We start from the raw sequence: 15,585 nt of genomic DNA on the forward strand, positions 1-15,585 counted from the left end.
TAAGTAACTTCAGACTTTTATGTGACTACTTATATGGGTAAATGAGGGACATATGTAAGAATCTAAAGAAGTGTCCTTTTAATTTCTGTAGTCTGGATTAAACAGGCAGTTAGTTCATCAGCATGAACTGCTGGAATTAATACACCCAGAAACGTGCTCATAGCTTAGTCAGACTGGGGGGAATGTGTGACATCAGAAACTTGCAGGAGAGCCTCTTACCTTGAGATTGGATCCTGCTGAACTGAATCAGGAGGTTGTTTTTGAGAGTTCTGTTTGCCTGTCTGGTCTGTATCCTGAATTCCCTTCCCCCCAGCCATTGGCTATTTTTACATAAAGGGTTTTTTTTTTCTTTGTTTAGCTGTTTTCTCATGAAAAAACGTTTCATTGAAAAATTCCTGGTGAGGTTGAAGGAAACTTGCCTTCAGGAAAAATTAGTAAAATAGTCTTATTGCAGGGAATGTGGAGTGCCCTTGTTTTGAGCTGTTGTTGTGCAAATAAAGGTACCTTTGTATAGAGTTCCAGAGTGTCATCCCAAAGCAGGGTTTGAGAGGTTTTTACAAGCTTTAGGTTGTTAGACACAGTTGTTTTCAGTAGGAATATTAAAGTCAGCAGCTGATTTACTGACTGTGCCATTGTCTGAAAGAAGAAGGGAAACAAAGTTTTGGCATGAATTTATTGAAGAGTTGGAATCCATCCAGTTTCCTCCCCAGTGGCTAAAGAGAATGATTCTTGGTAATGTTTTTTTGCTCTGTTACATTTAAGCTCAACAAGTTCAATTTTCAGCCTTCTGCTGAAAAAGTGAAAAATCATTTTGGAGAAAGCCTAAGTGTGAGGATTGTTAAGTAAGTTTTGAGCAAAGAGTAATTTCTCCTGCTCAGCAGCACAGTCTGAATGTGGAGAAGGCTAACAAATGTAGTAGTACCTAATTAAATTTGTGCAGGAGATTATTGAAATAAACCCCATAGGTCTGTTTTTTTTTAATCAAAGTTTTGACTTACAAGAGTGTGAAATTGTTACAAATACATATGTATTTCACATAAATTCAATTTTGAAAGATTTTTACTTCAATTGTACTTGACTATGCAGTTAGTCACATGGCTAATCTTTGCTTTTGAGGGAAAACTCCAAAAATTACACAGTCTGCATCAGAGCAGGAAGAGTTATGGAGCTGCAGAAATTAGTGATCTGTAAAGTAGATCCTTAAAAAGAAATGAATCCATCACTGCAACAGCAGTGAAAGATTATTATAATAATTCTTCAGAGCTGGAGTGTTGCAGTAACCATGCTATATTTTTTCCTCAAGTTCTTCTTAATATGGTGCTTTCCTGAATTGTCCTGTGTTGGTACTTGCTGTAAGTCTGGTGCTGCTTTGGCCAGTGTAGAATTCTCTTTTTCACCACAATGTTTACTCAGTTTTATTTAGTGTCATTTCAAATTGGTGCTGTAAGCCAAATTCATTTTTGTTTCTCCTGGTGTTGAGGGGGAAATGAACTTGGTTGCTGTGGTTTAATGCAATAATGAAGGTTTATTTGTTCAATAATTAATATTCTTTCTGCCCCCAGAACGGGATGGTAACTAAAGATCTCACACGACTGAAAACACTTCTTGCTGAAACAGAGGTAATGATGAGGATATTGTTGGGAAAATAATGAGCAGTACCTGAAGCTTCCCATGTGTCCCAGGAGATCCAGCCTCACTGGGAACAGGCTGCTTCAAAAATTATTGTTTCTGCTGTGTTGGTCTTTACCCACCAGCCTCTTCAGGAGCTTTTCGTCACAGTCTTGCAGGATGTAGGAGAAAATAAAAAATGATGCTAATAGATTGTTGATTCCTGAAGTAGCAAGTAGAAAGAATTCCAAGCATTTAGATCTGCAGCATTTATTTATTTATCTGTCACAGTTTTCTCTGTTGGAAATTAGTCTGAAGTAATAAACATGACTTCAGAAATGTTTAAAGATTGTAAATGCCTTCTTAACCACCTTTTTTTCTTTTTTTTTTTTTTTTTTTTTTTGTACTGGAGGTCAAACTTATGTCTGCTGATTAAATTGTCCCCTCTCTTTTTTTTCTTTATGCTTAGTCATTTATTTGAGCTTTATTTTTATTGTAGATTGAAAGCTGAAAGACTTAGCAATGTAGTTTTGTTTTAGTGTTTCAGAAATTCACTGCAGTCCATGTTGAGTTGATTGCAGGGTGGAATTTGGTCTTATAAAAATCTCTAAAAGTTTTTTCTAACCAGCTGACTTGGTGTTTCTGTCAGAATTCCTGTTATTATCAGAATCCCTGTTATCAACAGGGTTTGTGACTGGAAGTAATTTCAACTTATGATTGATGTTTTTTGTAATAATTTTTCTAAAACCCATTTTGACAGCAGTTCTTGTTGATGAAATTTGTTTGTGTTCCTTTATAACTGTGTGCTTTTTTATATAATTGTAGGCAGCTGGTAAAGTACCGTCAGGATATCATGTAGAAGATTTAGAAGAAGGTATGTAACTCCATTTTAAATTATAATTTCCTAGTGAGAAGACTTGGATCCTGCTGAATGCTCAGCACTGCATTGCAGGCAAAAAGCAAAAAAGGGGCTTGACTGTTGTGATGAGCCCCAATGAGGTAGAATTATCTCAATGTTGACTGAATTTGGAGGCAGAAGTTTCTGTTTATTGACCAGAGGCCTGCTGCCTTCTGCAGATGGTTTGAAATCCACCTTCACCACCTTTGCTCTAAATGAGCTTGTCATGCATTGTAAATCAGTTTGTGGGGAGGGGTTAATTTTGCTTGTGTTTTCAGACACACCTTGGGCTGATGCTCAGAGATGTGGATCCCTGAGCAGTTACTGTCTGAATGAAAAACAGAGAATTGAGGAGTAATTCAGATACACCTTGGGCTGATGCTCAGAGATGTGGATCCCTGAGCAGTTGCTGTCTGACTGGAAAACTGAGAATTGAGGAATAACCACTGTTCTGTCCCAGCAGGGTCACGGGATGGTTGGCACTTCCGCCCCCCTCCCAGGGGCGTCACCAGCAGTGAGGAATACACACTTTGTAAAAGGTAAGGGCAGTGAGGAGTACACACTTTGTAAAAGGTAAGGGCAGTGAGGAGTACACACTTTGTAAAAGGTAAGGGCAGTGAGGAGTACACACTTTGTAAAAGGTAAGGGCAGTGAGGAGTACACACTTTGTAAAAGGTAAGGGCAGTGAGGAGTACACACTTTGTAAAAGGTAAGGGCAGTGAGGAGTACACACTTTGTAAAAGGTAAGAGTAGTGAGGAATGCACACTCTGTAAAAGGTGAGAGCAGTGAGAAATACACACTCTGTAAAAGGTAAGGGCAGTGAGGAGTACAAACTCTAAAAGGTAAGAACAGTGAGGATTTTACACTCTGTAAAAGGTAAGAGTAGTGAGGAATGCACACTCTGTAAAAGGTGAGAGCAGTGAGGGATGCACACTCTGTAAAAGGTAAGGGCAGTGAGGAGTACAGACTCTAAAAGGTAAGAACAGTGAGGATTTTACACTCTGTAAAAGGTAAGAGCAGTGAGGAATGCACACTCTGTAAAAGGTGAGAGCAGTGAGGGATGCACACTCTGTAAAAGGTAAGGGCAGTGAGGAGTACAGACTCTAAAAGGTAAGAACAGTGAGGATTTTACACTCTGTAAAAGGTAAGAGCAGTGAGGAATGCACACTCTGTAAAAGGTAAGAGCAGTGAGGGGTGCACACTCTGTAGTAAGAGCAGTGAGGAGTACTCGCTCTGTAAAAGGTAAGAGTGGTGAGGAGTACACACTTTGTAAAAGGTAAGAGCAGTGAGGATTTTACACTCTGTAAAAGGTAAGGGCAGTGAAAAATACACCCTCTGTAAAAGGTAAGCTCTTTGCTTCACCCCCTCCAAGAGAGCAGAATGGTTCCTCTTTCATTCACCTGCTGACAGAGTGCTGAAGAGGCCAGGAAAGTGGAGGTGCTTGTTAGAACAGGAGTTGACCTGTTCACAGGTTTTTGGAAGGGTCAGTTTATCCAGCAGCACTTCAGTTTATGGAATGGAATCACTAACTCAGTTTTCATAATACAGTGGTTTGAGGGGCATTTTTCTAGTGGCAGGTCAGCATCTCTCTTTCTCCCCTTCCTTTTCTGATTTGGGTGATTTCAGAGGTGTGAAACGTTCCCCAGGCAGCAGTGTAAGCAGACTGAAGCACAGTCAGGTTTCAGTGCTGCCTTCTGATAAATGAACTTTGTTGGTAGATGGGCTTTGTCTTCAGATAAAAAGCCCAGAATTTCCCTCAGATGTCATTATTTTCCCTTTTGCATAAAGTCAGATACACAGAGAAGATCCAATGGCTTGTATTGGTGTTTTTCCTTGTCTTTTCCAATAATCTGGTTAATATTTCCTGTACTTTGTGTTGTTAATTGTCATTGCTCCCCATAAAACTGTATTAATATATATGGGGAGGAATCATCATTATGCACTTGGTTCTGCCATTTATGTAACTAATGCAAATTATTTTCAAAAGCTCTGACCTGCTTTTTAAGTGGCATGACTGAACTGCTGATTTTGAGCTACTTTTGGCATGATTTTCTAGAGATGCTAAATCTTGGCAGCTCTTCTTGACTCTTAATCATGTCTGGTGCTTATTCAGCAATTAAAAAAAAGCAGATATTTACAATTTTTAGCTTGTGGTGATCTTTTGTTGAGTAACATCTATCCCATGTTTCCAACCATTGCTCTAAAACATTTTTCCACTGAAGCTGTAATGAGCTTTAGGCTCACTGTTAACCCTTCCAGTAGGAAGGATTGTGCCTTGCTCAGCAATTCCCTGTGAACAGCATCATTCTGAGCAGGGACTGAAGGTTTTAGTTCCTTAGGAGGAGGCAGTTTCAGGTACTGAATATGAATTTTTGAAGTCTGGTTTATTTTCCCCTGTGCCATAAAGCAGTAGGAGTGCAGAATATTTATTCTAGATAATGAAGCTATGGAATTGCAGGAGGTATTAAATAAGAAAGTAAAATTGAGGGGGAAAAAAAGTGTTAAAAATATGAACAATAGAATCTTGGAAAACCTAAATAATGATGACAAATTTTAAAGTAATATGCTTTCCTGTTAAATAATGAAAAGGAAGCTCACTTGATTTTAAATCTGCTATGTAGGTTATAAGAACAGGTCAGCAATTTTTTATGCTTGCACTCCATTTACTTTAGGAAGTGAAATTCATAATTGTACTTTAGCATTCTAATGCAGTGGTGAATTGGAAAATTGACAGAAAGAATACTGAAATTGACTGCCAAGTAAAAACATTTTAATTTCAACTATATTAAGAATCATAGCTTGAGAAGGCCTTTAGTGACATGTTATATATCATGTTTATTTTGTTTACAGTTTGGGCATGCAAACTTTCAAGTGAATTTCTTAAAGGAAAATTTCTTTGCTAAATCAAATCAGAGCCACTGATGCAAGTGTGACCTAGATGTGCAGGTACTTGTGCTGCAAGGTTTTCAATGTCACAGGCAGGGCTGGCTTGGCTTTGTCTCACAGCTCAAAGTTCACAGTTTAATTTGCCTTATATAGCATATGTACTGTGGAAAAAATTTATGCAAACATCACATCAAAAAATGTGATGTTTGCATAAATTTTTATAGTTTCCTTTTGCAAAACAAACAAACAAACAAAAGAGTCTCCTGGCCAAATTTTATTCTGTATAACCAGTGCTTTCCTGGTAGCTTCAGAACTTAAATCTCTCCCCCTATTTAATTTTTATTTTGTCATCTATTTTTTAAGTGCTTCAGTTTTGAAGAATGATGGAGCTGCCTTGTGGTTTATAATTTGAATACAAAGTTAAATCATAAAAATAATCCCCAAATTATACAGGGCTTTGCCCAGACTTGCAGTAAATTCTGAGAACTAGAATGCTTCAATTGTATACAGGCCTTTGGAATAGCATTAATTCCATGCATCAGCACATGCCACTAAGTGGAAAATGTATTTCTTTAAGAAATTCTTAGTGTCTACAAGAATAGATCCTTTTACACTAATACACCCTTTGCAAAGAGGAGCATTGAACCTTTTCCTAGAGGTTTCTGTGGAGCTGTATTTAGTAGAAGGGACCATGTGATGTCACTGTTGCTCCAGGAAAAACTGCTGATTGAGTATTTATCAGCTACTAATGTAATCACTGGAAGAAATTATGCTGCATCTTTCCTTTGCCCTTGATTAACAGGGGGCTTTGTGCATATTAATACAGTGCCTAGTCATTTTTGGGATGCTCTGTGATCTCCTTGTGTTAATTGCTGTACAAACGCTTGATTCTGTTTTCTTTAAAGCTGGAAATTTCTTAAGACTTCCATCCCCCTGTATTTCTAAGAAGAAATTTTATATATTTTATATATAATTTATATATGTTGGGCTTTGCAATGAGAGATGCTGCTGCCTCTTTTAGAAAATGCTGTATAAATATATATATATTTCCAAAGTAGTTCACATGGACTGAACTGCCTTTAGTTCTGTGAGAGAAACTTAAAAACTCCTTCTGGCTTTACAAGTAAAATTGCGATTTATTTTTTAATAATGTTTTTTCCTGTTTTGTGTAGATTTTTAGAGCAAGGGATCTGCAGGTATGGTGCCCAGTGTACTTCAGCACATTCCCAGGAGGAGCTGACAGAGTGGCAGAAGCGCTACGCTTCCCGCCTGATCCGCTTGAAACAGCAGAAGGAGAACAAGCAGTGCTCAGGCACTTACATGGAAACCCTCATTGAGAAATGGATGAATTCCTTGTCTCCTGAGAAAGTGGTAAGGAGAATATCCTGCTTCTCTATGTGATCAGAGTTAAAGCTAGCAGAGCCTGGTTTTGGCTCTATCAGAGCTGGTCAAATCACTTCTTACCAAGAAATTGTCCAACCAGTTTGCTCTCCTTTCCATCCTGCCCTGGGTCTTTTTGCAAAGAGACTTAGGCCGAGTTTTGGGTTAATCACAGCTCATTCATTTTGCATATTCACTATTCCCAGTGTAGGATGGGTCAGCAGGTCTCATGATATTATTCCTGTTCCCTGACTAGATGGCAGAACTTCTTAAACTGGAGAATAAGTAGTAAAGGTTTCACAGATTAGTGGGGAATACTCTAAAACTCTAAAACTCTAAAATTCTAAAACTCTAACTCTAAAACTCTAACTCTTACTCTAACAACTCTTGCTCTTGCTCTTGCTTTTGCTCTTGCTCTTGCTCTTGCTCTTGCTCTTGCTCTTAGTGAGGAATATTCTTAACTGCATGTAGCTCCTTTCTCTGCCTGCAGCTGCAGGCCCTGGTATGAAGAGCAGCCAATCCCCCAAATATTCAGAAGTGTTTGACTACAAAGGAGTGTGGGATATGGATGGAATCAAAGTTAGCAGCTCTTTGGAATTAGAAAGAACATTTTTTGTAGCATTCGACCAGCTCTACTTAGCACTGACCCTAAGGAGTTTTGGTCCATCTATTGTTGATTAAAATCCGAGAAAAATGGACTTTAGCAAAATGCATTGATGAGTAAAAAGAGTAGAAAGCCTGATTATTTTTTCCTGTTGTCTCAATAGTCTTGATGTCAGTGAGATCAGAGATCTTCCGGGCCTCACTGTATCTCAGATCCTTTTTACCAAATGAAATCCTGTTCTACTTTAGACATTTACAATTAAATGTTTATTGAAAATCAAGTCTTGTGGTTAATTGTCCCTAAATGGTTCTATGCTTCACTTACACAGTGTGGTCTGGCAGATTTAGCTTGTCTCTCTGCATTAGCACATATTTACATCAATTCCTGAGTGGAACTTGCATCAATTCTGCACAATCTGGGAGGCCATTCTTTCCTCATTCTATTAAACAAAATGCTACCTTTTCCTGAATGTTTGTGTTTTCATACTGCCTGTAGAAGTTTAATGTTATTTTCATTTTTTTTTAAATCTAGCTTAGTGAATGTGTAGAAGGAGTGAGAGTAGAACATAATCCCGAGCTCTCAGTCACTGTCACCACCAAAAAGTCTCACCAGACATGGACATTTGCTCTCACGTGTAAGGTAGGACTACTTATTTTTTGAAAGTTAGTAATAACTAGAATGCTACCCATAACCTTTTGCAATTAAGATTTCAGTTGCATCTTCCTTTAAATAGAGAAACCTCCTAGCACCATCCCTTCTCTCTCTTTTTTCCTAGCAGTGATGATGTATCAACTGCCCAGATATCTGGAAATCAGGCAGGACTTGTACCTGCCCTGAAAAACTGATAGTTCTTATTAACCCTTTTAATCTGATTGCAGATGAAGATATTGCTGGAATGATTTCAGTATTTCAGCCTTTGCATTTCCTTTGCAGCCTGCCAGAATGCTGTACCGAGTGGCATTGCTCTATGATGCCCATCGACCCCACTTCAGTATCGTTGCAATATCTGCTGGAGACAGCACTACCCAGGTGTCACAAGAAGTTCCAGAGAACTGCCAGGAATGGATAGGAGGGAAGATGGTCCAGAATGGAATAGATCACTATATATACAAAGTCAGTATAGCCTTTAACACAGAAATCTTTGGGACTTTCCGTCAAACTGTGGTGTTTGACTTTGGATTAGAACCAGTCCTCATGCAACGAGTGATGATTGATGCTGCTTCCACTGAAGGTAATGTACTAAAACTTTATTTTTTGTTTTGTATAGTGGAGATCTTTCATGCCTTCTCTTTCCTTTTCAGTTTTGGGCACAACAGCATCTCTGTCAGCTGCTCATGAATGTTGTGTGCTGTATGTTGTGTTCTTCATTGATGTGAATACAAGTAGTGGGCAAAAGCTTCAGAGGGTGCAAATCAGGCAGATAATTGGAATATGACTTACTTTGTGTCAGGATGGAGCTCTTAAGATTAAAATACTGGGAATTTCTAGTTTGGTGTGTGTCTGAGTGCAGCACTGGAAGTTCTGCCTTTATAAAGACATGTTTATGTTTTTATAAACATTCTTATATTGATGAAGACATTAAATATGTCAGAAAAGGTCATTAGAGAAACAAAGTGTTTCTGTATAAGAATACACAGGGTAATAAAGCAGTAATTAAAACAGACTATCTGAGAAGTTGGCTTGTATTTTTTTCTTCTCTTGTAATACCTGCCTAAGTTTGTCAAAGGCAAGATGCTGAGTATAGGCTTTTAACTCAATAATTTGCTGCTGACATGAATTTTGAAAATGTTAAGAAAATGTAACTATATTTGTGTTTTCAGATAAAGAAATGAGCTACAAATTACTATGTTTAATCTGTTTCTTAAACTGATCTGTGTCTCTCAGTTCAAACCTGAAATAACTCCAGTATGAGAAAAATGTCAGAAAATGGAAAGATGTTTGAAGAGGTGCAAAAAAAGAAGGAAGCACTTTGATTTATGGTGTAAGAGAGCTAAATATAGGTCACTATATCACTCAGCAGTAAGCCTTTGGGTGGGATACAGGATTTTAATTTTTAATGAAAATTTGAGAGATAAAAACACCAATGAAACAGAATTGTAGCACTGGGATTTAAGCAGAAAGAAGAAGAAAAGGGAAAAGGAAGGATAAAAGATGAAGCTGAGCAGCAGTTTTCTATTCCTGGCCTTGATTTCCATGTAACAGATTAACATTTGCAGCATTCATGGAACAAAGCTGTAAATAGCAAATACCAAAGATCATGATCTTTTGAGATGCCTCCAGTGCCTGTAGGCAGGAGCAGGGGGGCAGAGCATGGTGTAACATCTCTGGGAGCTCAGGGCATGGCCCTGCCAGGGAGTGGGAGCCCTTCATGATCTCCATGGAGCACGTGGGTGATCACAGATGATCTAAACCAGTGGAGAACAGTCCTTGCCTTTTAAACCTGGGCAAGAGAAGGGAACCAAACCATGAGTTACTTGCAGAATCAGAATTCCTGTCAAACCAGTCTTGGTCTGGAGCCTTAAACAAGGTTCTGACCACAGGATCCCAGAGCAGCCAGCTGAATTCCATATGGAGGTGATGGGTGAGGTGGAGGGAGCAGCCCCCAGCATCAGGCGCTCCTGTTTCCTTCACTTCTTTTCTGTCTGTGTGCACAGGGACACTGAAGTCTTCAGGCAGGGCACCACTAATACTTATTTCAAATGGTGTTAAGAGCTTTACAGATAATTGTAACTACAGAATCCTGGGCTTTTTGCTGTGTGTGTAATAGGTGTGTAATAGGCAAGGGAAAGGGATAACTACATTGGATCTGTGTCCAATTCCATAATTTCTTTTACTTTTTATATATATATGAATATATAAAAGGTAAAAGAAATATTATATATATGAATATATGAATTGAGATCTTGTGGAAATGCTTTTCTAACAAAAGATGCCTGAGGCCTCTGTGTTTGCGTGTCATTCAGGGCCCTGTCGAGATGTTTAGGCAGCAATGAAAGGTCAACATTAAAATATTTTAATAGAAGAGCCTCCATTCTGCGTGTAGAAATCTTTATTTACAGCAGAAGAAGGGAGCTGTAGGAAGTTTTCTGTGCACTGATTATGTACTCACTGCTCTTTGAGAAAGTGTCCCTGTGTGTGCAGTGTGTGCCAGGAGCTGTTTGTGTCAGGCTGCCAGGGAAAGCCTCTCCAGTGCTGGGAATTAAGTGGCTGTTCCAGCAAGCAAGGAGTCAGTCCCGGCATAATCACTGAGATTTTGGGATCTGAGGTGTGATTTGTAGCAGGAAAAGCTTCACTTATGGTGATGTTATTTCAGACACACAAAGCACACAAACTTGGACTTTTTCTTTCCTGTACAACTGTAGCTACTGCTATGGTTCAGGCTTGAGGGATATATTTAAATGTGTCTTCTCAGTGAGCACATGAGATCAGTGGGTAAGATAAGCCATGTTCCTGTAGTCAGAGTCAAGCTGAACAGAGATTTCTTTCACTAAAACGTTTTTTCTTATTTAGACTAAAGACAGTCAAGATGATGTTAAGCATTTAATTTGAATTTGAAAATGTCTTTTTTGCACATATTCAGCGTTGGTGTGATATCCTGGATACCTATGTTAAATCTTACTCAGAGATTATACATTAAGATAGCATAGCTTGACTATAAATGCCAAATATTTTCAGCTCTGCAATTTAACTGCAATTCTGTTAACTGATTCACTGTTGTCATAGTGGTTTTGTGGTTTTAATGGATATATTCTAGGGGGCTGTAGGCAAGTGCTTGGTCTTCTGTTTCTTACCTAAGTTATGTGGTCCCTGAAATTAATAGTAGCTGAAAAATCAGTTTCCTTTGAAAGGAAAAAGATGAAAAATTAATTTCCTTTGAATTTTCTAATTTTATATCATGTTAGGTTACATTTCCCAAGTTTTCTTAGTAAAGTAGCTTTAGCTACTTTATATAACTGCACCACACATAGATTAGGGGACTCTAGAACGTTTTAAAGGCTTTCACAGTGTTGCAAATGCAATGATTCCTTACCAGCTGATTTATCAACTTTATCATTGTTTTTTTTTTATTTATCAACTTTATCATTGTTTTCATGACCTTCTAAATTTTGTAATATACATTGTGGGGCTCCACACTATTTAATGATTTTGAAATGAGGGGATGTTGCAGTTGGGTTTTGAAGTGTATTGCAGTGCCAAGTCCTTCAAAGCTGTCCAAGTAAAAGTGCTTTTTTGTATTTATTAATTCTAATTGCTATCTATAGAATGTTTTATTTTGTGATACTTTTGGAGAGCCTGCTTGTTCTGTGTGCACACCTGAAAAGTAGAATTGTAAATACCTGCAGAGAACTCCCTAAAAGTGTTGTGGGCAGAGCAGACTCTGCCTGTTTTAGGTATCTCTGAGGGGATTGGTTTTGCTGGTGGGTTTTGTTTGATTGGGTTTTTTTGGAAATAAAACCAAGGCAGTTTTTTGTAAAACCAAAGCTCCCCTTCCCTGCTGTGTCCATGCAGACCTTGAGTACCTGATGCACGCACGGCAGCAGCTCCTGACCACAGCCAAGCGCTGGGATTCCACCTCCAAGACCATTGTGGAGTTTGAGCCTAATGAAACTACTGAACTGGAGAAGAGCCTTCTCACCAGATACCAAATCCCTCTGTCTGCTGACCAGCTGTTCACACAATCTGTCCTGGACAAATCATTGACCAAGAGCAACTATCAGTCCCGGCTCCATGACCTCCTGTACATTGAGGAGATTGCACAGTATAAGGAAGTTAGCAAGTAAGTGATTCCTTTGTAAAAATATTCCTATTAAAGTCAAGGTGACAGCTTTTTTCGTTAAGATACTGAGATTTCCTGTTTCTTTTAACTGAACCTGAATGAGTCTGGGAATGGTAATATTTGGAAAAGGTCACCAGCACGTAAATGTAAATTCCTGCTAATTCATTGAAAACAGTCTGTATCAGTCTGTGCTTACAGTTGCAGGCACTAAGCAGCTGTTGGATGTGGTTTTGTTAATTATTTTTTTTTGTCTATACAAAAATAGATTAATAATAGTTATATTTTTGTTCTGTGGGAAAGTAGGTTATAGCAAAGGAATATATAAAATCTTTGTAAAAAGAGTTGAATTGTGGGTGGATCAGACTGATCTTGTGATGATGTGGCAGCTGACTTTATTTATCTCCTAAATAGGTTGATACCCAGTTTCTGAATAAAAGTTCCTAATAAAAGGCATGTAATATACATTGTTTGGTTTGTTGTGTCTTTAGGTGTTAGGTACAAATTACCCAACTGGTGTAGATGCTTGAACATATGGATTTAGGTAAAAGATGTTAAATTCACACTTACAGACCTTCATGTGGACTTTTTTTCTGTAGTTTAATATTTATGATCAAAAATCTTTCCTGTATTCATGGAGTGCTAAAGAGTTTTAGAGTTTTGTCACTACTCAGAGTGGAAAGTCTAAAAGATACAACATCATTGTAGCCTAACTGGGTAGCAAATTCAGTTTTATCAATTACTTGAAGTTCCAAATCAGGAAGTCTTTTTTAAGATGAGGAACCATTCCTGGAGCTACAGAGGTTCAGTTGAACCAACCCCCTAGAACACAGAAAGAAAAAACTGTGAATAGTTGTATTTCTATTGCTTTTAAAGCAGAAAAATGGTTAAATTTCTTTTTTAAATCTCAGCTGAAGGGCAGTATTTGAGCTGTTTCCTATCTTTTGTCACTGCTGCACTCTGCTCTTGAGCTGGAGCCTAACACATGGAGCAATCGTGCTTGAACACTGTTTCCAGCTTACAGAAATATTCTCCATCATACACATTTATAAACAGGTTGGCTCTTCTTAGGCTTTTTGAAATAAAAGTGGATTTAAAGTAAATATTATGAAATATTATATCATTTTAATAACAAAATTAAAACATGAGCAGTATTTCTGCTGATAGAATTTTCACTTTGGGAGTTACACTCTCATGCCTCATAGGAAACCAAAGAGCAGCAAACCTGGAGAAATGAAAGAAAAATAAATGTATCCTGCATGCAATGCTTCCCCTTTTGACTATTTGGTGCAGCAGTAATTTATTGCTTGATTAAGTTAAAAGTAAGTTAATACGTTCTTGAAATCTTCTGTTTTGATAGTGTTGATGACAAACATTCTTTTGATCTTGTAGCTGACCCACTTTATTGCAAGGAGGCTGAAACCAGCAGACATTTCCACTCCTCTGTGGCTAAGATCACACACTTGGTATTCTCTAGTGAGGTGTCAGGGCTGCAAGCCTGGAAATGGCTCAGAAATCCAGATGCAAGTGGGTTGTAACACCTCTCAAGTGGTGCCACAGTGACAGTGTTGATGAGCTGTTGCACTTTCAAGGGTTTGTGAATGTACATTGTAAAAGGAGGAGGATTGGCAGCGTGGTCTTCTGACAGCCCTGGAGCAACACCAGTGTCAGAGTGGAGTGGATCCTTGGCTTTGGAGAATGTTGATGGTTTTTCACTTTCTAGGACGGTGCTGGTTCAGACTTGGTGTGGAATCACCTGGGTGGAACTGGACAGTGTTGCAGTGGCTCAATCATATCTTGAATTCAGTTATAAGGGAGTTCTGGACAGTCTCAGAGAAATTTACTCTAAAATTGTGTTTATTTTAATATTTCAGGAGACATTTATACAAGTTATTCCACATGAGTATCACAAAATAGAATAATAAGAGAGTCACTGCTGTTGAATTTCCAAGTGCAAACACACCTTTTGAGGAAAACCAAAGCAATGTTCCAGTCTTAAAAACTCTAGTAGTTGAGTTTTGGAGAGTCTAAATATCTGTTCATGGTTTTAAAACTCTTCCTTTCTCTCTTGCATATTGAAGAGAAAAGCAATATATAGTTCCTGGAGTGACTAGAACATTTTCTTGTATGAACATTGAAGGGTGTGAGGTGACAGACAGCTCCTTCCCTCCCAGAATTACAGAGCAGATTTCTCCTCAAGGCTGTGAACACGTCAAGTACTGGCTGTGATGGAAAATAAATTTGCTTTTGTCATTGCTGTGTGTTGCAGTGATGCCTCCCCAGGCAGGTGTCCCACTGCACACCCTGAGCCCTGCAGGTGTCACAGCAAATGTGCTGAATGTGCTTTTGCAGAGTGGCACCTGGGGCTGTGGCCAGGATGGGTTTGTTTGCCTTTGGGGAATTTATTGTTTGCATTGGTACTGGATGATTAATGATTTATGAAGTCATTCTTCATAATTATTCTGTGGTTTTAAATATGAACAACAGGTTTTCTTGTAGGTGTTTCATGAACACTGCAGGTAGGCTGGCATTTGCAGTGCTTAGGAGGAAATAAAGTTTTTGATTTTTTTTTTTATAAACCTGACTGAAAAGCTTATTTTGTCTAACCCTGCAAAACAAGGATGAGAAATGGATGAAAGAAGATTTTCTAATTTTTGAAAATCAAATCCTAAGAGGATTTTGTAGTTTTGTAGTTTGCCAGAAGGTGTCAGCTTGCTCAATGGAAATTGCTTGATAATCTAAACTTGAGATTCCCTTTAGCACAGCAGATGCAGTTCAGTCATTTATGAAAACACTAACCCGTGCCTTGTCTTAGAAATGCAATAAAACTCTTTTGCAGTAGGTTTTTGTGAATCTGAATTTCAGCTGATAACATATTCAGCGGCAAAGGGATCAACTTTAGGGAAGTTTCAACAAAATAAATTCACAATAGCAAATGATTGTATCTCAGTAAGAATTCCCAGCTCTTGTTACTCAGTTAAATGTTTTCTATAGTGTTTTAACAAGGAGCTGGGAGTTGTGTTTCAGATGTGGCTGACTTGCTGATAGCTGCTTTGGAATAGTGCAGCACTTCAGTAGAAGAGAATTTGTCTTTTTGTTCTGGGGTTTTTATTGGAATGTGTGGAAATGGGAAGGATTGGGTGAATTTTTCACTGTAGCTTGTGCAGTAACCTCAGTGGTCAGTGATAACCAAACAGATCCCTGTTAGGTAAGAAAATTTCCCTTGTTTTTGGAGGGTGGAGGACAGGGAAATTCAGATCTGACAATGCCCATGTTCTGTAAAGAAGGAGCTGTTGCCACATGGGGGCAAACTTGCAGTTTTTGTGCAAGATTCGTGGCTTGGTAGATCTGAAAAAATACATCTGATTGGTTTGGTAGATGTTTGATTACCAAGCTAAAATGTTGGATCTTATTGTTAGAGCCTTATGATTATT

At 38.4% G+C, this 15,585-nt stretch overlaps 1 protein-coding gene across 5 annotated transcripts in view; it reads left to right on the forward strand.

Annotated features, from left to right (window-relative positions):
- HELZ (helicase with zinc finger) overlaps positions 1-15,585 on the forward strand; it is an 86,777-nt gene that overhangs the window by 22,174 nt on the left and 49,018 nt on the right. For 3 of the 5 annotated variants that reach the window (XM_054278784.1, XM_054278787.1, XM_054278789.1), the window contains 7 exons: positions 1,563-1,619; positions 2,434-2,482; positions 2,967-3,045; positions 6,566-6,764; positions 7,909-8,016; positions 8,311-8,608; positions 11,887-12,154. In XM_054278784.1, the coding sequence (XP_054134759.1) occupies positions 1,563-1,619; positions 2,434-2,482; positions 2,967-3,045; positions 6,566-6,764; positions 7,909-8,016; positions 8,311-8,608; positions 11,887-12,154 (1,058 nt within the window). The remainder of the gene's footprint in view (positions 1-1,562; positions 1,620-2,433; positions 2,483-2,966; positions 3,046-6,565; positions 6,765-7,908; positions 8,017-8,310; positions 8,609-11,886; positions 12,155-15,585) is intronic. The other 2 variants (XM_054278785.1, XM_054278788.1) reach the window with 1 other exon arrangement.

The sequence above is a fragment of the Melozone crissalis genome, unplaced genomic scaffold (genome assembly GCF_028551555.1).
Source record: "Melozone crissalis strain CALT ecotype California unplaced genomic scaffold, PUWL_Pcris_2 ptg000026l_1, whole genome shotgun sequence".
Lineage (NCBI taxonomy): Eukaryota > Metazoa > Chordata > Aves > Passeriformes > Passerellidae > Melozone > Melozone crissalis.